General features: G+C 40.2%; 2 protein-coding genes across 2 annotated transcripts; both read right to left on the reverse strand.

The window, feature by feature from the left end:
* Positions 1–564: 564 nt before the first annotated feature.
* Positions 565–10826, reverse strand: LOC122819901 (sterile alpha motif domain-containing protein 9-like). Its single transcript, XM_044096940.1, has 3 exons — positions 10721–10826; positions 2094–4829; positions 565–1123 (listed from the first exon to the last, which is right to left on the reverse strand). The coding sequence occupies exons 2-3, from the start codon at positions 4810–4812 to the stop codon at positions 1101–1103; spliced, it is 2742 nt and encodes a 913-aa protein (XP_043952875.1). The 5' UTR covers positions 4813–4829; positions 10721–10826; the 3' UTR covers positions 565–1100.
* Positions 10827–11906: 1080 nt separating this feature from the next.
* Positions 11907–24551, reverse strand: supt16h (SPT16 homolog, facilitates chromatin remodeling subunit). Its single transcript, XM_044096939.1, has 24 exons — positions 24171–24551; positions 22508–22600; positions 22023–22193; positions 21727–21879; positions 21492–21638; positions 20985–21136; positions 20505–20677; positions 20326–20416; positions 20144–20217; positions 19964–20073; positions 19435–19500; positions 19246–19344; positions 18724–18839; positions 17927–18080; positions 17703–17830; positions 16552–16814; positions 16338–16456; positions 15363–15601; positions 15217–15292; positions 14625–14794; positions 14410–14539; positions 13660–13786; positions 13499–13573; positions 11907–12717 (listed from the first exon to the last, which is right to left on the reverse strand). The coding sequence occupies exons 1-24, from the start codon at positions 24234–24236 to the stop codon at positions 12620–12622; spliced, it is 3090 nt and encodes a 1029-aa protein (XP_043952874.1). The 5' UTR covers positions 24237–24551; the 3' UTR covers positions 11907–12619.
* Positions 24552–26333: the final 1782 nt, after the last annotated feature.

The raw sequence follows: 26333 nt of genomic DNA on the forward strand, positions 1-26333 counted from the left end.
TCTCTCACAGTTTTGTTCAGAACCCAAAATTCAGCAACACTACAGGAGCTTGAGAAATTTCATCATTCAGATGTGAATGATGAGCTATTCAGATATCTCATAATCTGAGTATCTCAGATTATGAGAACTTGTTGAAATTGTCAAATTATAACCAAGTTTGAGATCTAGAATTGTAAATATGTCTGACCCTTGTATTGACAAATCTCATGCTATTTGAGATATCTTGATACATTTTGACAGACTACAAAATGTATCTGAAAACTTTTAATTAGCATTTTTACTCTTCAAAATGTAAATATAAAATGTCTTGAGTGGCCTGTAGCAATGAAATATCTTTAAACGCTTTAATGGTTCAGTGACATCATCACATTTAATAGTTTATACAGCTTTAAGTAAAACTACAGATAGAAGTTAACTACTGGCTGAATGTGTTGCATGTCTTTTGACAGGATTATTTCTATACATGGTTCCATGTAGTAACTCGAGCTCAGAGGCAAGATGAATCGGGGAAACTAATTTACCAAAAATATTTAACACAGTATTAGAAAAATAAAAATTTCAATACATGTTTTATGTATTTTATTATAATTTTTTTTAACACCTCAAACATTGTTACATTTATTTCACTACATTAACTTTAATATGTTTAATCAGACACACATTCTTTGTAGACTAAAAGTCAACATAATAAAAAATATTTGATAGAAAACACTTACAATAAAGTAAATGCCTGTTCAACTGACTCCTGTGCTTAGAAAAAAACAGTTTCATCTGAGTTTGATTCAAATAAATCTTACAAATTAACAAAAGGAAGAAAAAAAAAACTGGGAACCTCGGCCGACGAAACAAACAAAATAGAGAGACGACCTCAGCTGGTAACTTCTGATTGTCCGTTTGCATTCAGGTCCCTCTGATTAACCCAAACAAACCCACCAATCCCAACTACCAAAGCCAAAAACAAGACGGATGTAACATGGAAAATTGATTTATGAATAAAAGAAAAACAAATTTTAAAAAAAACCCATAGATTTCAGAGAAAATAAATGTCTCTGGATGGCACTGATGGGAAGGTCGGGCCTTCTGACTGGTTCTACTGGGTTTCAACCTTCCAACTCTCTCAGCTCTGGAAGGAGAAAACAAACAAACACACATTTGTCATATTCAACATCATCCATTAAACTGATTATCCTTGTCTGACTGTAAAACGTGACACTGATTTCATTCTGCTACTAATATGACTAGACAGCATTTATCTAGTAACAGGAACCAAAAAGACTATTAAATTACAGCAAACAATTTGTGGTGCCACACAAACAGGTTTGAAGCTTTGCAGCTTTTTTAATTTTAAAAATAAACTGATTAAGTCCTAAACACATACGGAGAGTGATGGTAATTCTTCACACATGTGCAGTTTTAGTTATTTTAGACGACTTTGTTAGGTGCAAAACGGAGAGACCTTCCCCAGGATCTTTCACAACAACCGTACATATATTTTTACTCGCGTTGAGGACGGTTCTTACCCAACTCAAAAACTAAGATTGGAAGTTATCTTCAGTAATCATAACCATGTTTTTGTAGAAATGGGATGTTTTATCTTTCTCTTAAATAACATCTACCAGTGAAAGGTCTGTTGTAATTTTGGTTAGATCAGGGGTAATCTATCATATTTCAAATGAGTCTACAGTCAAAATTGGAGACATTGGATGAAATGTAAAATAATATAAATATTCATAAGGTTTGGTCATTTTGATGACATATTTATTGATCAGGAGCCACTAACAACAGCTCTTTCTTCTGAAATGGTAAACAGCACTTTTTCACCCATTCACAAACACAGTTATACACCAATGTGCCCCTGGGCATATTGGTGCCCCTCCTGACATGTGACAGGAGGAAACAGAAATTGAACTTACAACCTTCTGATCACAAGACGACCACTCTACCCACAGAGACACAGTCGCTCTGAGGGTAGTCAGTGATAAATATGCTGCCAGAAAGGAAAGAAACCCTTTAAACCACAATGTTTAGCTTAAAAATGGCTTGGTTGTGACCATTGTTATCTGCATGTAAACAAATGAGGCATTTTATCTCACCTCTTTCTAACGTTTTAGTCTGGATGTGAAAGGCCACTGGACCTCTGATGGTGAATCCAAGGAAAAAGGAAACTTTCCGTGGTTTCCAGAGACTTCTTTGTAGATTGGCTTCGATTTCAATCTGGTTGCTACCAATAGGAAGGAACACTCTGTAGTTCCTTACTACCCCTTCAAACGTGATCAGACGTTCTTTGACATTGTCAACTGTGAACATGTACTCATTTCTCCAGTCTTTCTTTTGGCAGTCTGGATCCGTTCCATGGCTGTGGTCTGAGACCAGCTGCTCGAGAACTGTTCTGTGAACAAGTCTGTCCAGACCTTGTCCTTTTCCGATGAAAAACAGAGGTTGGAGGTATCTCGATCTAAAGTACTTCAGGTATGCGTTTTCATACGAGCGGCCCATTTTCTGAATTTGCTGGCTCAGGTCAAAGCTACCATTATCTTGAGTCTCTGTGGGCCAGGACAAGAGTAAGGCTAGAAGGTGCTGCTCAGGAGGATCACTGTGATCCAGGGGGGTTCCCTGTTTGAAACTTTGAATTAAAGCTTCAGGTGAATTGGGAAAGGTTGCTCCCAAGTTCCGGGACAAAATGTAAGCCAGAATGAAGTTGGCTACATCTGATTTGGACTGTGTCTTTGACCATATTTTTTTCCAACATTCGGTTATACGCTTGAGTAGATCCACAGAGTACTCTCTGTCCATGCATGCAAGCACTCCTGCGAATGTTGTTGCCAGGTGACGCTGAAGCTCATGCATACACTGAGGCATGATTAGACTGCCTTCTGCAAATGGTGAGTCACCAACAAACTTCTTTTGACATTCATAGGTTTCTTCTGAAATGTATTGAGGGTCATCTCTCTCGATACTGGGCTTTGAGAAGGTCAGATATGCCGCAAAAAACTCAGCGTTTTTCTGAAAGTTTCCTTTAAGGTTTTTTACCAGATCATTGAATCTGTGAAGTTTGTTGTCGTCAAGTTCTTCCAGGACAGAGCCTAAGGACACCTTCTTTGTAAGAACTGCTTTCCAGCTTTCATTTTTCTGCATAAGCAAGTCATAGAGAAGGTTGCAGACCTGTATAAACCCAAACCGCCCTCTGCAGTTGAAATGATTTGAGAATCTAACTGCCTCATCGCCAAAAGTGTCCATCTGATGTCCTTCTTCCGCAAGTTGTTCTTCATGCTTGAAAGCCTCAATAGCTTTTTTGCCTATCTGCAAGACTTGTCTTGGGCTGGAAGTTTCTCCTGTGCTCTTGAGGTGGTTCTTGTGGACCTGACCCAAAGTATCAGCGATGAAGGAATTTTGAGGACCTCTTTGCTTTGCTCTTTTTGCCCACATTTCGGCAAGGTTGTACAATTTTAGCTCTATGTAGTAGAAACGAGCAAGAGCTTGTGGAAAAAAGGGATCGTGAGGAAATTTATTTGATGCCACCTTTAAGACGGATGCGCTCTGGACCTTGGACTCTTGTTGGATATCCAGAATGAGTTTTGAAAATTTCTCTTTTTCTAATCCGCTGTTTGGGTCGAGTTTTGTTTTAAATTCTCTTTTGGTCAACATGTCTTTAACGAAACGAAGCAAACATGGTGGGAACTTTCCATGGTCCTCGTATCTGTAGTAATTATTCAGGAAGTTTCTTGCTGTGTCACTTCTGGTCACTCCTTTGGTAGCCAGGAGTTCGGTACAACACTTTGCTATCAGCGGGTGAGCCATACGGACCTTTCTCTCTGTTCTTTCATCTTCTTGGAAGGTGACAATGAGGTGACCAAACTGGTGCATTTTGTCTTCCACTGATATGTCTGCAAAATCGCAGCTTTCCTCCTGGAGGAAGTCGAGGCACTGGGATTCCAGCAGATAGGATCCTGGTACATAGGCGTTCAGTAAGGATAGAAAGGCAGCTAGCTGGGCCTTCAAGGGTCTATGTGCTTTTGAACAAGATCTGATTATCTGGCAGGCATCGTTGATGTATTCTTCTGAGAAATTAGTCTGCATTATGTTGAAGCCATGAAAGCCATTTAGGATCTTTTCGCCATACCTTTTGCTGAGCTCCTCCTTCTTTTCATTGAATTTCTGCTGTTCGTTCTCTGACAGCTTTCTTTGTAGGAAAACATTTTCGTTTTGTAACTGGGTATCCTTTCTCACACAGCTTAGTAAAACTGCCACAGGCATGAGGGTGACTATGTTCTGTTCCTTGACAGTCATCATAATGTTTTCTTGGAGGTTGTCAAGGATCTGCTCATCATCTATTAACAGCAGTACTGTGTTCTGGTGACCGAGACCGCCTGCTGTAAAAAGATGGACCACTTCCTGCGCCACTTTTGTGGCTTCTGAGCTCGAGTTTGTAAGAACGGCACAGCGGAAGGTTTTCCTCAAATCCCACAACATCTGCATTGCCATTGTAGTCCCTCCGCTTCCTGGCTGGTGGAACAGTTTAACAGTGAATATCGCAGGGAGTTTTCTTTTGTCTTGAATTTCCTCCTTGAGTTTTTCAAAGCCATCCCGTTTGATGATGCCAGATGATGCTTTCCGCTCGTTAATGTGAAAGTTCAGCCAGTTTGGTGGGGCGCCCTTGTAAAAGTTTTTCTCTCCTTGTTCTGTAAGCGTCGGATTATCTCCTTCAAACTGATTTGCATAGAGAACATCTAGCAGAGAAAAGAAATCTCTAATTTCATTTTCCACATAAATCCTATGACCTTTAGCAGTGGACAAGGCTGGTCTGGCTTCCATCTCAGATTTTCAGTTTTCTGTAAAAACAGAAGAAAAGCACAGATTAAAAAAAAACATGGGATTAGTTCCTCAACTAATCCTATATTAAAAATAATCGTCATTGATAATTGGCGGTTGGATAATAAGGTGTTTTTGAGTCAATGGTTGATTCTCAGCAGTTCACTGAATTCTGACGTAGCTCAGAGATTGCTTGACCTTTTCAACAAGTTTATAGACACTAAATGTTACTGTCAGTGGTAATATAACAAAGTGGGGAAAAATGGAAATAACAGCAACTCAACCATAAATTTGTTGCCCATTTAACATCTTGAAGAGGGGTCAAATGTCCATCTTGTGCCAGTTGTGTGAACAAAAAGGCCTCAGAGATGTCAGTGGTCACATGAGAATGTACAGACTGAGTTGGCAGAAAGACAACAGCGACTCAAAAACATGTTGGTCACAATCGTCACCTCCAAACACAATATTTGCTTTTGAGGCGCTGATTACTGAGCGCAGAAAAAAGTTCGTCTTCTCGTCAAATATTTTTTTGAGTCTTTGTTAAGAAAAACGTTAACCAAGCAGATTTGATGCGGCGTCAGGAACTCAGTCCATTGTTTTCCTGCTCTGACTTGTCATTCCCTCTTGGCACTGACTCGGAGCTGAGGACACGCAGAAGTCAGAGAAGTATTTGGTGCACACATTCAGCAGATCTCATCAAGCCAAACCTGTTTGTTTGCATATCATTGCATTAACTATTGTGTATTTAATAAAAACAAAATATGAGAATAAATACAGTTGACATGGGGAACCAATACAGCTAACTTTACATTCTCTGACATTAACAGAGAGACCTGTTAGACTCGGCTAATTTTACTTCAGTTGCAAGTTCAATTTATTTACTTTTTTGTTTTTGTGCGTAAGTTAAGGCTGTTTTATTTCCCGAGTTCTGAAAAATGATTAAGTTGTTCAAGTTCAAGTTCAAATATTGTATATATTTAAAGTTTTCACAGCACTTTACCGTCAAAAATGTAAGCAGCAATGGAGCTCAAAATCACCTTATTGATCCCACAGAGGAAAAGTCCATTTGAAGTTGTCAAGAAGTACCTTTGGTTTTGCTTACAAGTTGAAAATAAGATTAATCGGTGGAATCTGTTCATGCCTGGTTGTTTCAGGTGTTCGACCTTATCCAGAAATTCGACTTGGACATTTGAACATAAAGTCTGAGAAACAGACAGACGAACACACAGAATGAAACCTTCTTACCTGTGAGAGACCCAGCAGGTGTGCAGCTGACTGAACAGTCAGACGAGACTATTCATCACTTTGACGTTGACCTCGCCCCGGGTTTTGCATATTTTCCTCCTAAACAGGACAAGTGATTCTCTATGACTGTAACCATGAAGTTCTGCTGCGTTAGACTTGATCTGCTGGGTCTCCTTAGAAATAGTGGTTTGGTTTTGCTTTCTTGGAGATGGGAAAAAAAAAAAAGCTCTAGGTTTCTATGGAAAAAAATATAAATATTTTAAATCCACGGATTTCATGCAAAAGTGTAGGAAGTTTCAATTCAACAAGTGTAAAGCTTGCTTACGTCACTACGTATTTTTACAATTATTATTATTATATTTTGGTTCATATCTGCTCTGAACGCTGTGTAAGGCTGACTTCCCATTAAACTTTCTCTCCCTGATTCTTCTGACCACAAACCAAAATTACATTTACATTTTTCTCCTTCAAGAGAATCTCACTGAGTGTTGCTTTACGCAGTGATTTGCCTTCTTTTAGCTCGCCAACGAGTTTTTTCATCTCATTCAGAGTATTTGACAAAGACGTGATAAAATCATTTTGTTTTTTGTTTTTTATTCACTAAATAACAATTTTATTGGTATCCCTGATAAAAAATAAATAAATAAAAGTGAAAATTTACCTCTAACTGCACACAGAAGCATCGTTTTACACCAAAATGTAAATATTTTCAAGATGTATTTGTTTCATGAAGTCTCAAAGAGTTCATGGTCTCACGTAATCTAGAAGATTCCTGGAACATGACAGACCCACAGCATCACAGTTCCTCCACTGTACTTCACAGTGGGAGTGAGGTTCTTTCCTCGTATTTATCTGTTTTTTCACCCTCCTGTCGAAAAGCTAAACCTTAGTCCCATCTGACCAAAACACACATTTAAAGGCACAAGAGAGTTTTAGAAGATCTTTGTTTATGTCTGTGACAGTAGACCAAGGGACAATTTTATTTTCCTGGCTTCACTCTCTAAAAGGCAGCTGGAAGAAGGCAGGATCTAAGGGTTGCCATGGCAACATGCCAGCCCTACGATGACTCAAAGTTTAAGATTCCTCAGTTTGTTTCTGCAGAGATACGTGAGGTGAAATGCCAGTAGAGGAGAATGAGGCAATGTGTCGCATCATGTTCAAATCTTTATTTTAAAAAGTCTTTAAAGTTTCGACGTTTATGTTCCCAGGCTTATATTATGAAGCTAGGAATAAGACAATAGGTGTAGGCTACAAGGTAGTTTGATCTACCAAATCAAGATAGGTAAAAAGGTGAATAACTACAAAATTCAAAAAAATGAAAGGAGAAATAGTTGATTACTCAACCAAAACTGCTCCTGGGTATTAGACTAATAATGGTCATAATAAACGAATATTTAAGTTATTAAACTCAGCCACACCTTGCTATTTTCTATACTGAATTAGTCAGCATATTCATGCACAATAGTTGTTTGATAAACTTAAAGACTGAGAGATGAAGCTGAAAAAGATTTGTCATTTTTAAAAAATGCAATCTTTTCAACTGAATAAAAGTGACTCATCGGCGCGTCAGCTGTTAAAACGTCTGCTGATCCTGAAAACACAAATCCTGGACATATCAATAAATCATCAGACAGTTTGCCTCACTCCTAAACCCATCTGGTGCCAGCAGACTCAGTGAGATTTACAAGACTCATGTAGCAAGCAGGGATTACGCAAAGAAAACAAATTTCAGGAGAGAAGTGGAAATATTCTCTCTGTCACGGATCATGACCATGAAACATGGAAGGCAAGACAGAATTGATGTTCTTGTCTTGAGGAAATGAGCCGTCTTCGCTGCAGATGCCAAAAGAAAAAAAAAGAACTGCGTCACCTGGCAACAGCACAGACGACCCCCAGACGACCCTCTCTCCATGACAACATTCTCTCCATGACGACTCGAGCCACAAACAGTCGTAAGGAAACGGGTCACAACTCTCCCTTTGGTTTACTGAAACGTAACGCTGTGTAACTCCAGGTCATGATGAGCTTCATTTGACTGCAGTCAAAGTAGTTTCTGGGAAACTACTTTGACTGCTTGTAGTAAATGTGATTCTTTCGTATTTAACCAGACAAGTTGATCTCACATTAAATGGGTTTCTCCAGCAAAGGAAGATTCTGTAACAGTGAATATCTTTTACAAACTGTCAAAATGGGTTTCAACTAGAGATAAAACAATAGATGAATAATACATTTTCCAAACACTACATAGAGACAGATTAACACACAATCTCATCTTCTTACCTGTTCAGAGTTCCTGCAGGTGTGCTGCTGACCGAGCCTTCAGACGAGGCTATTTATTACAAACCATGACAGGGCCCTCCCCCATTTCTGGAATACTTTTAATGTTTATTATCGTAGTATTTCTCTGAGTAAAAACATTGTTCACATTGCTCAGTGTGTCTTCACAGTAAATCAGCTGTTCTACATCAGCAGCTCAAACCTGAAAGATCAGCTGCTGCACAACATAAGTTGTGTTTCTGTAGAAGTGAAGGTTAGATTCCGATTTCCTGTAAACGGGAGCTTTAAGAGAAAATGTGTGTGTGTATTTTGATATATATATCTCATATAAATACATTATATAAGATATATATCTATGCATAGATAAGGCAGATGATTTCTCTTATCTCTTTTCAAGTATGAAAATATAAAATCAAACAATTGGTGGTGAAAACTGACACAAAGTAAAAGTGTCACGTTTGACTCTAATGCCATGGTCATAAAACAAAGTAAATTATTATTATTTTTTTAATATATTTTTTTAAGGCCACCATACTTTAACTCTACCAGGTCTCTGAACAACAACACTCTTTGGTGTGGAAGTTATCAGTAACAGCGAAGTATTAACAATAGAAAAAAGGCTGTAGGAGGTCATTTCAGAGGAAACTTATGTTCAGTTGAGGTAAGTTTGAGCTTCGATAGCAAAAGATCTCAATTTGATTCACCTTGGTTTGCTTTCTGCTTTAACTTTTTGTGCTTTTGCAGTTTTGGTCACAGTGATATCCAATTTTTTATATTATTATTATTATTATTATTATTATTATTATTATTATTATTATTATTATTATTATTATTATTATTATTATTATTATTATTATTATACAAAACCTGATCCAAGATTACCTTTGAGGAATTAAGCTGCATATTTGAGAGTCATTGATTTTAGTTTACTGTGAGTCAAACTATTGCTCAATATGTAACTATGTACTCCAGTTTCTAAAAGATGCTTCCAGAAGAAAACCCGTGGTTGAAAAGAAGCGTCGCCCGTTTCCTGTAAATGCTTTCTTTACAATCATGCTCAAATATTTCACAATCACTGCTGTTGGCAAATCATGCAGCAGGAAGTCGTTGCAACTGATAGTTATTACAACACAACACGAGAGCCGACTAATAATTGTCGGCTGCGAAATTGAAACTGGATGAGAAAAAGTAATAGCACAACAAATTGAATCGGCTCAGAGGCTGTATGTTGACGTACACACAAATATAAGAATTTTACTAATATGCGTTCATAAATGTTTCTAAAAAGCATCCAGGAAATTGAGATGTTCTTTTATTTTCTGGAACTCTTGAACAACCTCCAGTAAAACCACGAGCTGCAAGTGCATGGAAACATAACACAGCAGGTGAACAAACGGTGTCATACTGTTTCATAGAAGAAGAAACTTTATTTCAAATGAGTTTCAGATAAAATGAAACTAATGTACACAGCAGCATGTGTAAGTGGATTACTGTGCTGGGGAACACATATTTTAGGTACCTGTCAGTCATGTTTGCACGGCATGAATGATTCTTTTCACTCGTAATGTCTTGCAGAAATACTCGTGACCTTTGAACCTCCTCACATTTTGTGGTGTTTACACCGGTTTCACGTTTATTTTAAGATGAAACAGTTGATTCTGTTTATTAGGGCCAAAATGTTAGCGTGAGTTTCTCGGTTAAGGAAAAACATGTAAAATTTAGTTGGTTTTTTTGTTGTTTTTTTTACTCCATTGGTCTTGAGTTTCCACTTGTAACAGGAAGATGTGATTCTCACCAGAATTTTATTTTTTTAAATATAGTCTGGTTTGCTCAAGAAGTCAAGGAATCTCACAGGAAGACATTGGAACCTGTGCAGTAATTAACGAGTGGGAAAAAAAAAATCAAGAAGTCGTGGACTGTGGGCCTCTTTCATCTTTATATCTCCGCCTGGATATTTTTGCTTATTTTAATTGTACGCAGTTCTATAAATGTCCTGTGAGTAAACATATATTTGCCCATTTATCCATAACAACTGGAAATTTCAATATCTGGCAAGTAATTTTCGCAATTTGCCGTCTATTAAAAGAGCCCCTCAGATTAATTTCACTCCCTGCTACGGCGGGGGAGACATTACCGTAATAACCTAATTTTGGCTGGCAAGCGCATCTTCTCCCCTTCAGAAACCGTTGGAATTTTTCAGATAGCGCAAAGCGTGGCGGAATTACGGTACTGCAAATTTGGCTGGATTGTTCCCGATGCGTTCGGTCTTATGACAATAGTCTATTATTCTATTTCACAATTTCTAAACAGTCTTCAGTCTTACATAAAATGTTTGTAATGTAAAAGTAAGAATAATTCTACAGCAGTCAATGAAACACAAAAACCCCACCTTTATCCACACAGACTTCAACTTCATAGCAGCGGTTTTCTCGGATGGCTAGCTGGACCACTGTGGCGCCGTGTGGAGCCTGTAGATGGCGCCACACAACGCGGATTTGTTCTGAGTGATTACTGCGCGAGAAGGGCTGCGTCATTTTCCATCGGGAGGAAGACTGATACACCACCGCCCTCCAGGCCACGTTTCCTTTGACAGAAATTATTTGAGGATAACTAATTTTTATGACGCTGTTAAACAGTTGACCTGGTAAAGACATTACCATTAAGATTAAAAACCTCATTTTCAAGGGAGACCTGGCAGCAACATGGAAGCTACAACACCGAAAAATACGTTGTTTGGAAAAAGCAAGTCACTGTAATAGCGTCGACCACCTAATTTTAGATGTAAAGGTGAAAAATGCTAAGACAATGAAAGAAGCTAGGTTCTTACCATTCTGCTACAGAGCCTTTTTCAGCTTTGTGTTGAACCTAAGTGGTTGGTTCTGTTCGTCAGGGTTGACAACTTGGACCCATTTCATTTTTAATGCCATGCCAATAATCTTTACATGATATGTACAAATGAAAATGTATTTACATCTAATATTTATGATTTGGGTGTCATTAAAATACTGCACTTATTTTGTGGATTATAGCATTTAAACAATAAAATGACCCTGCTGTGTTACAAAGAGCCTGGCCTACAAGAGCACTGGGACGTAAAACAGGGCAACCAGAAATTGTCTTGTACTTTCAGTCATTTTCCCCAAGTTTGTACATCTTGATTTAATATTTTTAAGTTTCCCGTATTAGTATACTAACAAAGATTTATTTTTGCATCCTGCCGCTGTACTGAAACCCATCTCCACTCCGTATTTTAATCCGAGGCAGCTACATCCATCTCTTTGCAGATGATACACGTATTGTATCGTTGCTACTTTCGCCATCTTTCATTCCAGGACACACATTCAACAATCCAGGCTCTCTTCTGGCTCCCCACTCAAAATACATCGCAGTATCATCTGCAAACGGCATAATTCATTTCCCTCTTCCTGGTAGACGTTTCCTGCTTGACCTCATCCATCAGCCTCACCTTAACTAGAAATGGACTCAAATCTAATTCCTCATCCACCATCACTTCTTGGCCACTTCACCCTATTTATAGAACTTAAAAGCTGAAGAAAACCCCAAAGGAAACAAACTACAGTTTCTTTTAATTTTATTACAAAAACAAAAAACAGATTTTCAGAATCAACAGTACATCTATTGTGATACAACAAAAAGGGAGACGTAGGACAAGTGTGAGGAGGATGGTGTGTGTGTGTGTGTGTGTGTGTGTGTGATCCAATGGGCTTTACAAAGTTTATTAGAAAAACAAAAACAATCAGGAAAGGTGAACACTCCTGCTTGTCATCACATTTTAATAAAGACAAAAAAAACTTGAGATGAAGAATCACAGGTTTCTCAGTTTTGATATAAAAACACTTTGCAGAGGGGATGATCTTTTATTATCCATCATATTAAGAAACCATTTTTATCTTAAACAGAAAACAACTTGCAATAAAAACCCATGAACACACACACACACACAAAAACAAAACAAAACAGTAGCTGGCTGAAGAACAGTGCAAGTTGGGAATGAACATGATGAAAAGCTGCTGAATGAAGTGTGACTGCTGGTTCTTTTGTCGTCACGAGAAACTTCACAGACCCCCCCCAAAAAAAAGGGACGAAGAAAAATGGGGGGAGACCGTCTACGTCTATGTACAGATTGTTTGTCTGAAAATGTGTGTGTGTGTGATTTTGAAAAAAAAAAAAAAAAAAAAGAAATATAGCCACAGAGGGGATAGAAGGAAAAAGGCAGGAGGGTAAAATGGGTTTGGCAGTGTGTGTGTGAGTGTGTGTTTGAGTCAGTTTAGGACCGCCGCTTCTTTTTACTGGGAGGGGCCGATGAGCGCACCTTCCTCTTCCTGTTGGAGGTGTCCTCGTCTTCATAGTGGCTCTCTTTGTCAGCTGCAGAACGGAAGGAGAAACCGATTACCTTGACGACTGAGGAAGATTAAAAATAATTTGTGGATTACGCCACAGATTATTTCCCTTTAACCATTCAACCCAGACGACGGCTTGTAATCTTGCTACTAGAACAACCGATGTTTCAATCCTCCATTGGTCAGAAATCTTTGTCGATTTTCAGCCTCAGCTGTTGGCAAACATTTGATCTTTCTGCTTCTGGAAGAGAATCTTCTTTACTCGGTATCGGTGACCGCACCGAAGAGTGTGACCAGAGCCCAGTTGTGAGTTTCCAACCAGCAGATCAAGGTGAAAACTGGTTGATTGTGGTCAACAGTATCTATCTCGGTGCGTCTCTATAAACAGTCTCCATTTGGAAAACAGATCTAATTTATATGATGTTCAAAAGAAGTTGTAAAAATTCAAAGGATGTTTGATCTTTGCTGTCATTACAACACAGGAAGTTAGGGAAATATCCAAAGACTGTAACCTGACCTAAAGAAAAGAAAAACAATAGCAGCTACACTGCACAAACACAAAGCCTCACCAAGTAATATTGGTCTAGTTTCCAGTGCAAAACAAAACTAACTTAGAGGCAACTTTTCAGCAAAATATATATAGGCTTGTTTTAATCATTTCTTTAAAATATTGATCAAAAAGCTACAGATTATTTCACCTTTAAAGTCAGAATAAGTGAAATAATCTGTACTGGACCAAAATTACTTGGTAAAATTTGGTGTTTTTTGCAGTGTGATCTCCATGGGAACCATGTGCCGAAACAAACCTTTCCTGGCCTCCTCCTCCAGCTCGTCCCAGTCTTTGCCGCTCTCCTCCTCGCTGCCCAGTGAAGCGCTGTAATCTGCACCCAGACAGGAAGTTGAGTTCAACCGCGCCTCAGAGTGGCGAGACAAGTCTTGGCCAAAACGTGGAGCAGGAGTATCGTACCAGAGTCTTCCGTCTCCGAGCTGTAGTCTTCGTCGCTGTCTTCCTCTTCCTCCTCCTCTTCGTCGCCGGACGGGTTGAATGTTTCGTCCTCCATCTCGGACTCAGAGTCTTCCTCTGCGCCGCTTCCCTAAAACAAAAAGGAAGATGTGTGGATGTGGAATTTTCTCCCAAAAGGTCAAAACAGTTCAATATTATTTTGATTGTTGCCTCTTATATTTTATGACTTGAATGATTGTTATGCTAGTTATTTTAGAATAGCTGTGTTTCCATTACAAATTAGTGCAAAACCTTTGTTGATATTCTGCTAATGTCGAAAAAAAACAAAAAAAAAAACAGTTTCGCAATTGAGGTGTTTTCATAAAATAAGAAACAAAATTAAAATCACATGTTTGTTCACAAGATAAGTCATAAAAAAACAAAACATGATGATCCAACCACTTCCTGTCGTCATTCTTTTTGTTGTTTCCGCCAGTGGTAACATTCGGTTATTGATTATATGACTCGTGTGATGTGGAGACAAAGTATTTCCATTGAAGTTTTGCAAAATAAACCAATTTTGATAAAGCCAACACTTTATTAAGCCTTTTCCTAATTGTCCCATAAAACAAATTTACTTAGGTCAAATTGCGCAATTATACAGTCAATGGAAACGCAGCTACTGTTGTGCCTTTGTGCAATCATAATAAAGTAAGTCTGAATCTAAGAACTAAAGTGAATCTAGTTCGTTTCAGTCATGTAACCAACGCTCACCTCGCTCTCTGGGTCTAAGAACGACCAGCCTCCCTGCTCGAAGAAACCCTCTGGATCGTCAACAATGGTCTTCATGATCTTGGTCCAGTTCAAAGACTGGACTCCTTCTGTGTACTTGATGTCACATGAGCTGAAAAAAAAAAATAAAAACAAAAAAAATGAGTGAAAAAAAAAAAAATCCTGTAATCAAAACTGTCAACTGAACTGTGTCGTACTTGAGCCACTCTTTGATTGGGTCCAGGGAGTTGACGGGCACTGCGTTGATCATGGTGACCTTTTTGCTGTAGTCCTTGTAGACGATGACCACGTCGAAGTTCTTGAGGTGGAACTGAACGCGCTCGAAATGGACCAACTCCACCTCGTCGAGAGTCACCACGAATGGCGGCTAAAAGTAGCGAGATTTAGACTCAAAACAAAACTGTGCTGCAAGTTTTTTTAAAGGGGCGGTATTATGTATTTTTCAGGCACATGGCGCCATTTCATAGCACAATCAACTGAAGTAACCAAGTTAGCTTCAGGCGTTTGAAAAATGTTGCCCATTTATGACTTGAAAGAAATAGTACTTCCTAATTATGGCCTTGAAATTGAGCCTCTGTCTCTTTAAGAAACTCCTACTCTTTCTCAAACTCCACCTTCAGAAAGTTGTCCAAGTTTTCCAAACAGGTAAAAGGATCCAAGGCAACTCCATATAAGAGCAATGAGGGAGTATCACCATAACATGATGTAAAGCTCATAAAAGTACATTTTCCATGGCACTGCCCCTTTAAGAAGATGAGCATTAGATCTCAAAACGTTCAGTGTTCTCACCCATTCTGTAACGTTGATGAGGGAACTGGATGTTGGCTGTAATAAGCAAGTACTCCTGTAGGGGGCGCCCTGGAACCTGAGGACAAACATCTGTCAGCACACCTCCTTGTTTTCAAGCCACAGTCATCTCCTTTTAGTTTCCGTACCCCAGGTCCCTGAAGGGAACCTCGAACTCCAGCTCCTCCTTCGTCAGCGTCTCCACCTTCTCGATGAAGTTCTTGAACGCCGACTTGAGCTTGTGCCTCATCTCGCGCTCCATCTGCTCGGCGTACAGGTCGTCTCTGTCGTGCATGTGTTGGTGTTTGCCCAGGTCCGTGGTGATCTCCCCGACCTCGGTGTAGAACTGCACGTCCGTGTGGCGCCTCTTGCCGAACATGATGGCGTTCTAGGGGGAAAGCCAAAGGGTCAAAGGTTAGACGCTGGTAGGAGTTGGCTAATTAGCGACCACTTTGAGATAGAATTAAAGAAAGCGTGGAAGAGAAACCAACAGGTTTTTGGCAAAAGGGACAAAAAAAAAGGAAGAGAAAAAAGGAGAAAAGCATTCAAACCTGCTGCCTCCAACTGCACTGTACTTTTAGAAAATCTTATGTTCAACACAAAGCATTTGCCTAAAACTTATACTGAAAAGCCGACTTACTTGGATGCACACAAATCGGGTTTTATCTAATTTATTAAACTTAGAAAAATATTGGCAAGTGTTTGAGAGAAAGTGACTCAACTCCTGTCCTTAAAACTGAGGATAAATTTGTTCAATGGAGCCTTAAAGAATTCAAAGACGATACAAGAAACATGCAGAATCCATTTTAAGTTCTGGGTCTACGTTGAATAACATGTTTTGCACACAAAAATAAAAAGTTTAACAATTTTTTTGTTTCCCAGAAAAAAAATTTGACCCATTTTCTTCATTACTTTGTGATCTGCAAACAGCCGATACTTGCAAGAGAAATCTCATCTCATCTTCCTCTGAAACGCTTGGAAATCAGCCAAACGCAGCAACTTTGTTACAATATTTACCAACTTTTCAGTCAAAGATAAACAATTAAATAAATCATATCGGCCAAAGTAGAGTCGATTACGTTTTCCAACTCGTTATGTTTCACTTTCGGAGTCACTAAGTGTACCTTTAGGTGGAAGTGTAGGACGATGATCATCTCCCCGTCGCACGGCTGGAAGATGGCGTGTTTAATGTTGTTGTAAAGAATGTCCACTTTATCACCGCGAACCGACGTGAAACGGAAACCTGAGGGGGAGAAGAACAGACGACAGAACTCAGCGTCGTCCCGTCCGGCTCCCGTGAGCCTCGTTGCCGCGACGACGTCCGCCCTCCCTCCCTACCGTTGGTGTGCGCCTCCAGCGAGCCCTGCATCCTCTTCTGGGCGATGTTGGGCCGGATGTAGAGGTCTTTGAGCTTGGGGTTGCTGCGGTTCAGGTTGATGACCAGCGAGTCCTGCTTCACGATGCCCTCCTTCTCCTTCTCCTCGGCCTCCCGCGTCTTGTAGCGCTTCTGGACCTCCTTGATGATCCGGAAGGCGTTCTGCAGGTTGGTGGACGGCACCGACGTGTCGCCGGGGGCCTTCAGGTTGGACGCCCGGTACGTGCTGGCAGAGGGGAGAGAGAGGCGAATGAGGTCATCGATGTGAGAAAAATCCACTTTATACAAATTTAGAAAACCAGCAGGTTTCAACCCTGGATTAATTGATTCATCGTGATGAATCAATTACTGAACTCATTGATTAATTGTTAACTGGAGTACACAGACTCAAACAGGAATCATGTGGTAAAAAAAAAAAAAAAAAAAAGGAGCAGGAATTAAGTCAAAACTTTACAAAATATATCTTAAATGTAAGAGGAAATACTTCTGTCTGTAAATATTTTAACTTCACCTGATTCAAATTCCCAAAGGGAATATTGTAATATTTCAGGATGCAATAAAATGTTATATATTTTTTTTTAAAAAAGAAACTGTTTATTGTCGTTTATTTACATTTTTTATATATTTTTAGGTGGTTAAATGAAAAATTTGCAGAATGTGGCAATTTTTTTTTATCTGATTAACCGTCTGAATAATTGATTACTAAAATAATTGTCGGTTGCTGCTGTCATGGAAAAATTACAATAAGGTCACATCTGCTAGTCAGGTCATATGAAATGATTATGAACTCTCACCAAAAAGAACTATTTGGGTTTCCTGTAGAAGGTTGGAAGTTGTTTTCCACAGCTGCGTCAGAACCAGACTCTCTCTCCCCTTGTTGTTAATTCTTTATCATTGGTATAAAACTCATGTGTTGTCTCTGCCTGGCAGAGCTTGGAGAGCTTTAATCCAGACCTGCTTCATTACTGACTGACTCTGAGCTCTCTGTGTTGTGCGCAATATATGAATAAACTTGATTGAGTGATTTCACCTGAACAGTGCTTGGAAATAGATTTTTTTTCCCACGACACTGCAAACAGAGAGTAGAGCGTTATTTTTCTGTAGAAACACTCACATTTCTTTGACAAACGTGGCGTCGGGATTGGGGAAGATGTTTCCCTCCTGTCGTCCCAGAGAGCTGCCGGGGACGTAGAAGTTGATTCTCAGGTAGGTGTAGTCGCCCTCTACAGACATGCTAATGTTCTGAAACATAAGAAAAACAAACACAAATGCATGACTGAAGTGATTCATTTTATGTAAAAAAAAATTGCTGGAGTGTCAAGTATAAAGTACAGGTACCTTAATGGTGGCGATGTGAAACGGCGTGGCGATGCCAAAAACAGGCATGATAACCGTCTCGTATTTCTTGTCGATGTGAATCTTCATTTCCCTGATTTCCTTTTCTTTGGGCATCTGAGAGACGTTCTTGTACGACACGTTTGATTTTCTGGCTCTGGGAGGAAACGGAGGGACGGGTCAGGCTTCGCAAACATTTCCCACAGTGAGATTCAAGAACTTTTCAGAAATCGTCAAGCTGAGATTTCTAACTTTTCTACGTGGTTCTTATCTCGCACATTAATGCACTCTGCAAACCGGCACAGAGCATTAGTGGAAAAAATTAAAATCTTGATTTTTTTTTTAATTTTATCTTGAAAAAAAAAATAAAAAAATCCCAGTTTTACTAATCAATAACATGGATTAATAAAATGTTAATTTGGTACATGTTAATGATCAATGATATAGATTTTTGATTAATCACAATTAATTGATCACTTTTGACTAATTGACAATATTGTTTAATCAAATGTTAATGACCGATAATTTTTTTAATTAATCGTGATTATTTAAATACTATTGATTAGTTGATAAAATTGATTAATCACATGTTAATTTGATACATGTAAATAATCTATAACAGATTTTGGATTAATCAAAATCAATCTAGTATTTATGATTAATTGATAACATTGATTAATCAAATGTTAATTTGATTAAATCAATTAATCAAATGAAATGCGATTAATCAAAGTCGACTAATTGACCTGAAGGAAATCTAGGTACATTTATGAGAGGAAGAAACGTTTTCCAACACTCACTTCTGGATGTGCTGCTCTCCTTTCTGCTCCGTCAGGCGCCGCTTGGCCTCCTCGTTCAGGTTGTTGGCCAGCTCCTTCTGGTGAGCGCGCCTCTTCTCCTCCGCCGTCATCTCGTTCTACATTTCATTTGCAAAATAAAAAAGAACACACAAAAAAAAAAAATCATTGCTTAAAGGAACCAAATGTTTTTTTTTAAGATGATAAAACACAACATACATGCAGAAAACAGACTTGTATTGAGATATGTAGTGGGGAAAAAAAAAAAAAAAAAAACACTTGGAAACACAAAAACCAAGTAAAAGTTGTTGAAATCAAAATGGCAGTCTTTCCCCATCAGCAGGGCTTGTTTCTTTTTTTAATAAATATATAGCACTGAATCGGTTCAACTGATGAGATTTTAGGATAAAACTATGAATACTTACCTTCCCAAGTAGCTGATAGAGTACAGAGACATTCACACCGTCAGGACAGAGCAAACACTAAATCAGCAGTCAGGTGAGAACAACACAGGACCACACTCACTCTGGTTCTGTCTGCCAGCAGGGCGGCGCTCCGGGCTCCCTTCCCCAGCAGCTCCTCCGCGTCATCGCCTTCCTCCTCCTCGTCTTCTTCATCGTCATTCTAAAAAACAAAAACCATTGATAAGTCTACTGGTGGTCCATTTTTCTTACTCGGACTAAAGAAAAACAGTGAGAGGAAGAGAGAACCTGCCTTCAAGAAGATGGCCACGTTCTTGATCTTCTTCTTGACAGGAGTGAGAATCGTGGCGGCCTCTTCCTGCCAGACAAAACGCCCAGGTTCAAAGCAAACAGAAAGACTCATGATAACTTCACGCAGCAGCAACGACTTCAAAACATTCACTTTAAGGAAGTTCTATGAAACTTAGAAAAGACCTGCTTTCTCTAGAGCTGTAAAAAGGAGCCAGAATTCCCTCCGCTTCCTGTTTTCGGATCGATCTCTGGCTTGCTGGTCATTCGCATTCGAACCGCACCAGAGTTCACGTCATCCGAACCGAAAGATAAAGAGTTTGCTTTATTGGGAGTTTTTTTTATTACGCACTCACGCCTATCCAAAGGAACCGGACTTTCTAGGCAATCGAACCAGAGTTCAACTAAAGCAGACTAGACACGGAACAATTTAAGGAATCGCAGACATCCTGATTGACTGAGGACAAAAAGGTCTCGATCTGGATCAAACAACCATATTTATTCTTTTGGGTTTTTTTTTAAAAAGACCTCACCTCATTGATTTGAACTGTGTCGCCGAGGAACAAGGCGTACTTCTGCTCCTCCTTCTTGGCGTCTTTGTTGATGAGGTCGGAGAGGCCCAGGCTGATGCTCAGCACCATCCCTGTTGGAGACAGCAGCTGTTAGCAGAGAGGCAGTGCAGTAAAACCCAACGGTAGCACTGATGTGCTCACCTTTTTTCAGTTTGTACTGGTTCTTGGCGTTCAACACCAGAGAGCCTTCTCTGAACTCGATGCCCATGGCAAAGCTGAGAAGAAAACACAGACATGAGCGAGTGGAAGGAGTTATGAAGAGGAGAGGATGCTACGCTGAGAGGATGCTACGCTGAGAGGATGCTACGCCGCTCTGCCTTTACCCCAGGTTCTTCGTCAGCTTCGCCACGAGGTCCGGCTTCTCTTTCTTCACGTACTCCATGACGGCGCTGTAGGCGTCGCAGATTTTCACGCCTGGCGAAGGAAAAGATGTCACCAGGTTTACGTTTTTACCGCTTCAGCTGTAAGGACGGACGAGCTGGGAGCATTTCCAGACACTCACCGTGCTTGAGCTCCTTCAGCAGCTCCTCCTCCACCTGCAGCAGGAAGTTGTAGTTGTCCTGCATCTCCTGAGTGGGGTCCACCATGAGCGTGCGCACCAGGTTGGAGCAGTAGGACTTGTAGCGGATCCCCATGGCGCACGTGATGGCACCGAAGTGCATGTGGTTTTTGTCGCTGGTAAAGAGAAAAAAAAAAAGAAAAACGGAGAGGACTGATGGGTTGAACACTTACTGTCATCACAGAATTTGAAGTTGGAGAAGTTTAGTTAATTAGAAAAACAAATCTTAGCTTTCAGATAACAGTTGGCATCATCTAAAGAAAACAGGCAGGTATCCAATTGGTTGGAGCGACATCTAGTGGCCTTATTCGTACACTACGTCCTTCAACTCCATCGCCTCCTTTCAGTTTGTGGTTTAAGTTTAATTCTGTCGCGCTAGCTAGCATAAAATGGCAGAAACTAGTGAGTCCCTGTAGAGTCTACCTGACGACGCTGAACTTCAAGCTGTAGTTGCCGCCACTCTGGATGATGGGAGGGTAGCACATCTCCACTGTGGACGGGTCGGCCCCACCCAGGTACTTCTTCTCCTCTATAGCTTTCTCCACAGACTCGGCTAATTTGCTGTGACGCACTTTCTGATGAGGAGAGCAAAACGGAGGATTAAAGAGAAACGTCCAGGAGGACTACCGTACTCTGAGAGTGTGTGTAAGGTGTGTGTCGATAGAGTCGCAACTTAAAGACAGAAGCATCAAATTAGAGAAGTGTTCAACTTCCTAGAGCTTTTATTCTACACAGGCTGTTTTTTATTTGTGGACTCTCCGGATTGAGAACGAAGGGGTTTCTGGAAGCCCGCCAGGCTTCTGATACACTTGGGGAAAAGCCCAGTGCATCTAAAGTGGCAATGTGACTCCAGAAAGCAAATTCAAGATTCAGAGCCCGTGAGTGATCAGTGAAAACACACACTGATGTCAACGCCGTCCATCTTCTCACCTCATCTGCGTCGACGATCTCCATGACCCGCTCCTTGAAGAACTTGGAGTAAACCTCTCCGGTGATGGCCGCCGCCTTCTTCATCAGGTTGAGCTCTCCGTCCTCCTTCACCGCCATCGTGTAGGCGACCACAGCGCTGATGTCCACCTGCGCCACACAAACCCAAACGTTGAGCAAACGACGCATCGCCTCGCTCTCCTCGGTGAACGAGTCGGCTCGGCGAACGCCGCCTCACCCGGTCCAGCCCCTCTGCGCTGAGCGTGTTGTTCCAGCTCTTCATGTAGTCCCCGGGGAACTTGTCCTTGCTGAAGACGCCTATCGTCTTTCCCTCCTTGCTGCCCTTGATGGCTTCGATCATCTTGTCAAAGTTAGCCTTGTTGCTTTCGTTCTGGAAGAGGCGCGGCACAAGAGACACGGTGGTTTGTGAGAGCAACAGGATTGGCAGGACACAGATAAAAAAAAAATAAATACACACAAATCAATGGGGGTTCACTTCAAGCTCAACAGTCTACTCTTACATCTCTCCGTTACCTTTTCTCTGGTGAGTAGCGTGATGGGCGGCACTCCGTTAGCGTTCTCGTTGCCTTTAGTTATTGCCACCTGCTTGAGGAAATCCACTTTCTTCTTGCTGGCCAGGAAAATTATTTTGCTTTCGCAAAACACCATGATGGTGTCGGTCAACTCGTAGCCAAACAGCCAGGTCTGCAGCAACAAAACAAAAATAACCAAAAAAGGCACGTGTGTGAGATCTGGTACAAGGGCTACAGTGAAAACAGATGGGAAAAAGGCTGCCACTGTCTAAAGAAAATTAACAAAATAGCTGAAATCAGATTAAACAAACACAACAAAGTCTAAGTAAATGAAAATAAAGCTTAAAGGAAACGGGAACGGAGCTCCGCCTGGAGGTAAACTGTCATTTAGAGATAAGATTGAAAGTTTGTGTTCAGGACTCTAAAGTATTGCTAACCGTCGCCGATGGTGTTGTACAGGGTTTGTTTGTCGAGGCCTGCACTCACCTGTATGGCTGTGGACTTGGCGTACACAATTTCCTCGTCAACTCCCACAGAAACCACGATGGCGTCGACCTTACCGAACTCATCCTCCGCTTTCTGGAAAACACACACGGACAAGGCGACGAAGCCGAATGATACAACTTCAGTTAAAATGCTCTAAACAAAAACAGGAAATCAACTATTACGGCAGCTTGAGTTAAAATAAGGACGTAAAATCATATGTTTTGTAACAGCACATAGTTCTTGTCTTTATAGAGCGATGCTGCATTTGATGTGCGCCTAAAGACGTAGCTTGGATGTGGGAATGACCAAGTTGAATGTTCTGGTTGGAATTTGGGAAAATATGTGGGATATTCCAAACGTTGCACCAATGATGAGAAGCAATACAAGCCAAGGTATTCAGGGTTTCCTCCAGTGTAGTATCACCCTGGCAGGCCACCAGGCTTTAATTGTGCCCCCAACAGGCTTAGCATTTCTTTTTTAAGTTTTGGGTTGTTTTTTTTTAAACGTTTCCATTTTTTTAAGACTTTATAGTTGGTGTTCAGATATTAATTTTCCAATAGCACATAATTATCAACATTTTTTTAACTCAAAAACACAACGGGCCGCTGGATGAATGACTGCTGAGCGCCACCGGGCTTAACGAGTTTTCTGTTTTTTCTCTTTCTATTTTATTGTAACCCAGTAGGGAACCTTTCACAAACAGAGACTGCACAATTACAATATGCTAATGTAATATAAAAGTGTAGGAAATGTTGATGAAGAGCTAATAAGGGCAATTTTCATCATATTCTATAAACACAGTAGGCACAAAAACTTTGTTATGGTAGCTCCTATTTTTCTATTACAATTTCACAATTAATGGGGGTATTATCAGCCAGCTGACTGGCAGTGCACATCAACAGCCGGGATAGAATGAGTGCTGAATTACTCTATGCTCGAGACGATGAACAGTCTGCTCACCCCGCCATTCTCCCTGACTTTTAGGTAGTCAGAAAAAGAAAAATAATAAAAAGCTGCAACTTTTTTAATGTTACAACAAAACTATCAGTAAAAGAATGTAAACTCATTAAACTGCATTAGGGAAACCAAATGAAAGAACCCACAGTCGTCCCTGGCCATGTAACTGGGATGCTGACGTTATTGAGATGCTAATTAGCCAGCTAACATTAGCATGTTGTTAACACTGGAGGTGCAAACCGACACTAACTAAATATACCTGCAGTTTGCTTAGTGTCCCGAAAGTCTATGGGACTCATGTGGACGTTTTGCTGCATTTGTAGAGCTTTAATGTGATTTGTTTATCAATGAAGCAGCCGAAACACCATTACAGGTTAGGTCGTTCGGCTAGCAGGCTAGCTAACGTGGTGAATGTGAGGACTGGTGTGCTAACATGAGGTAGCTAGCCGCTCTGACGGACAGATAAGACAAGAGGGTAGTTTTCAGAAAGTTGTGAGGGGGCTCCATGGCGTGTATCAGGGCAGCATAGCTACTACTGATGCCGTGCTGGCTTTTAGGGTCGCGGGCTCAAACACATTCGCACTTAACACTCGGCATAGAAAAACCACGGGCTAACTTAGCGGTTCAGCAGCTCACTTTTTACAACTATAGTAAACTCTAACAGGCTCCCTGACTCCGACACGCACGCCATGTATATAACAATCACCTTCCAGTTGCTGTATAGTCTCTTGATTCGGCGGTAGTAAGCCTCCTTGTCCAGGTTTACTGCCATGGCGAGTCCCCCTTTCTGCAAACTCCAGCTCCCGGCTTCGCCTCACAGTAGGCCGGATAACGATGACGGCGAGTGTCAACCAACAACAACGCACTTCTTCCCTTTCCACGCCTGCCGAGATCCAAACACCACGGAGAGATGTTGCAGCCTGCCTTATAATTTCACCGAGGGCCTTTTTTTAAAAAAAATCAAGCAATCATGTAACTAAAACAAATTAAGTTATAAGCATTTTTCTTAAAAACGTGCATATAATAGTGTAATGTAAATCCTCCCCCCGTCGTAATTAACTCCTTGTAGCCCCCTCCCTCGTTTCTTCCTGCGCTCCTTTTCCCTCCCCCTTTGAGTATTAACACATCGCCATCATAAACATTGCTATAAAACTTCACGCAGCCTGACTGGACATTATTGTTTTAATTTAATCGATGAGAACAATCATTTAAGTAAACATTTTTTCCCCCCCGTTATGTCGGTCACTTATATTTGATTTTATGGCGCATTGTAGTACACGCCGCACAACAGCGCCCCCTGTCCTGTCTCAACCACGTTGCTTTATTTTCCCGCCACAGCGCGTTGTAGATTTTTTTTTCCCGCCACAATCATGAAACGGATCTGGTGACGTCACTCTCGCGATACAAACTGCGAAGTCAGACGCACGCCAGCATTTTCATGGAAAACAACCGCAGTTAAGCCGTTTATTCTCAAAAATACCCGTAAAGCACAAACATTAAGATGACGGAGCATTGAAAATGGTTATTGAAATGACAGAAAAACAGCAAATTTACCTATATTTAAGTTTTGCCTTAAAGACATCGTTTGTGAATTAAAAATCTTAAAAATCTATTTATGTGTAGCTTATGTTAGTTTAAACTCGACTGGTTCCATAAACGTCTAAAGGTTTGTGGTATCTGGAGGAACAATAGTGTCTTTGTGTTTTTAAAATCCTCCATTAATTTAAAATACTTTTCTTTCCCAAAAAAAAAAAAAAAAAAAAAAAAAGCATTTTACTGGTTAATTTGTTTTATGATTTTCTCCATTGTTCTTAATTTTATTCCTTGAACTAAAGTCAATCATCCATCCATCCATTTTCTGAACACCCTTCGTCCCTATTGGGGTCGGGAGGGTTACTGGTTCCTAACTCCAGCTGCGTCCCGGGCGAGAGGCGGGGTTCACCCTGGACAGGTCGCCAGTCCGTCGCAGCTAAAGTCAATCATTTCAACTGAAATTCAAAACAGTTATCTTCTGTTCCTGTTCTATATTGTTCATCTCTTGTATTTCTTTATATTTCTGGTTGTTGAAGTCGCTCTAATTTTCATCATTTGTCTAAAGTAATAAAAAAAAAATCGAAATAATTTGAGAAAATGGGAGAGATCACCGATCTCTCAAAATTACGGAAATCGGCACCGATAAATCGGCAAAGTGTAATAAAAAGAAATCTGTTATATTATAACATAAAATATTTTATTTCATAATTAAAAACATTGTCAGAATATCTACAATAGACCACACCAATAACGGCATTGCTTTATCCATCTGGAAACTGTTTTTTGAAAGCAACTTAATCCTTTTATTCCTCAGTCAACCCGCCACTGATTTCCTTGGTATGTTAGGGCCAGGGAAAAGAAAGGAGAACATTTCTGCAAAAAATTTTGAGATTGCCAGGAAACTTGGACATTTTTCAGTTCAACCCTCGCGGTCTTAGCGCAACACTCAGTAGTACCGCGGCGGCTGTCACGGTCAGACAACAGGAAAGTTTGGGGGGCTTTCGGGGGTTTGATGTCCCGTCAGACTGTCAATTCCCAAAACCACCCCATATTTTTTACAACTTATTGTAAAAGGCTTGTGGGGTCTAAAGGAGCATGGGAGGGCTAAGATGTCAAATATTTGCTAGAAAAAGAAAAATTCCCCCCCAAAAAAGGAAATTTTAAAAGTTGCACATTTCTAAAATTTATTTCAAAATTTGAGACTTTTGCAAATTTTTATCTTTTCAACATTTTTATCTTTTCTATAAAACTTTTGATTTTGCCCAATGAAAACTAATTTACTTACATTAATGGGGTAAAAATATTTTCATTAGAAAAAAATAAAATAAAATTAGCA

The sequence above is a fragment of the Gambusia affinis genome, linkage group LG18 (genome assembly GCF_019740435.1).
Source record: "Gambusia affinis linkage group LG18, SWU_Gaff_1.0, whole genome shotgun sequence".
In the NCBI taxonomy this organism is placed as follows: domain Eukaryota; kingdom Metazoa; phylum Chordata; class Actinopteri; order Cyprinodontiformes; family Poeciliidae; genus Gambusia; species Gambusia affinis.

Bases quoted from the DNA above. Each gene is read 5' to 3' on its own strand.
- supt16h (XM_044096939.1), bottom strand. From the start codon at position 24,236: ATGGCAGTAAACCTGGACAAGGAGGCTTACTACCGCCGAATCAAGAGA. The intron at 22,601-24,170 runs GTGATTGTTATA...TGTGTTTTCCAG, and splicing joins GACTATACAGCAACTGGAAG to AAAGCGGAGGATGAGTTCGG. The intron at 20,218-20,325 runs GTAAAGGCAGAG...TTTTCTTCTCAG, and splicing joins AAGCTGACGAAGAACCTGGG to CTTTGCCATGGGCATCGAGT.
- LOC122819901 (XM_044096940.1), bottom strand. From the start codon at position 4,812: ATGGAAGCCAGACCAGCCTTGTCCACTGCTAAAGGTCATAGGATTTAT. The intron at 1,124-2,093 runs GTGAGATAAAAT...TTCTCCTTCCAG, and splicing joins GACTAAAACGTTAGAAAGAG to AGCTGAGAGAGTTGGAAGGT.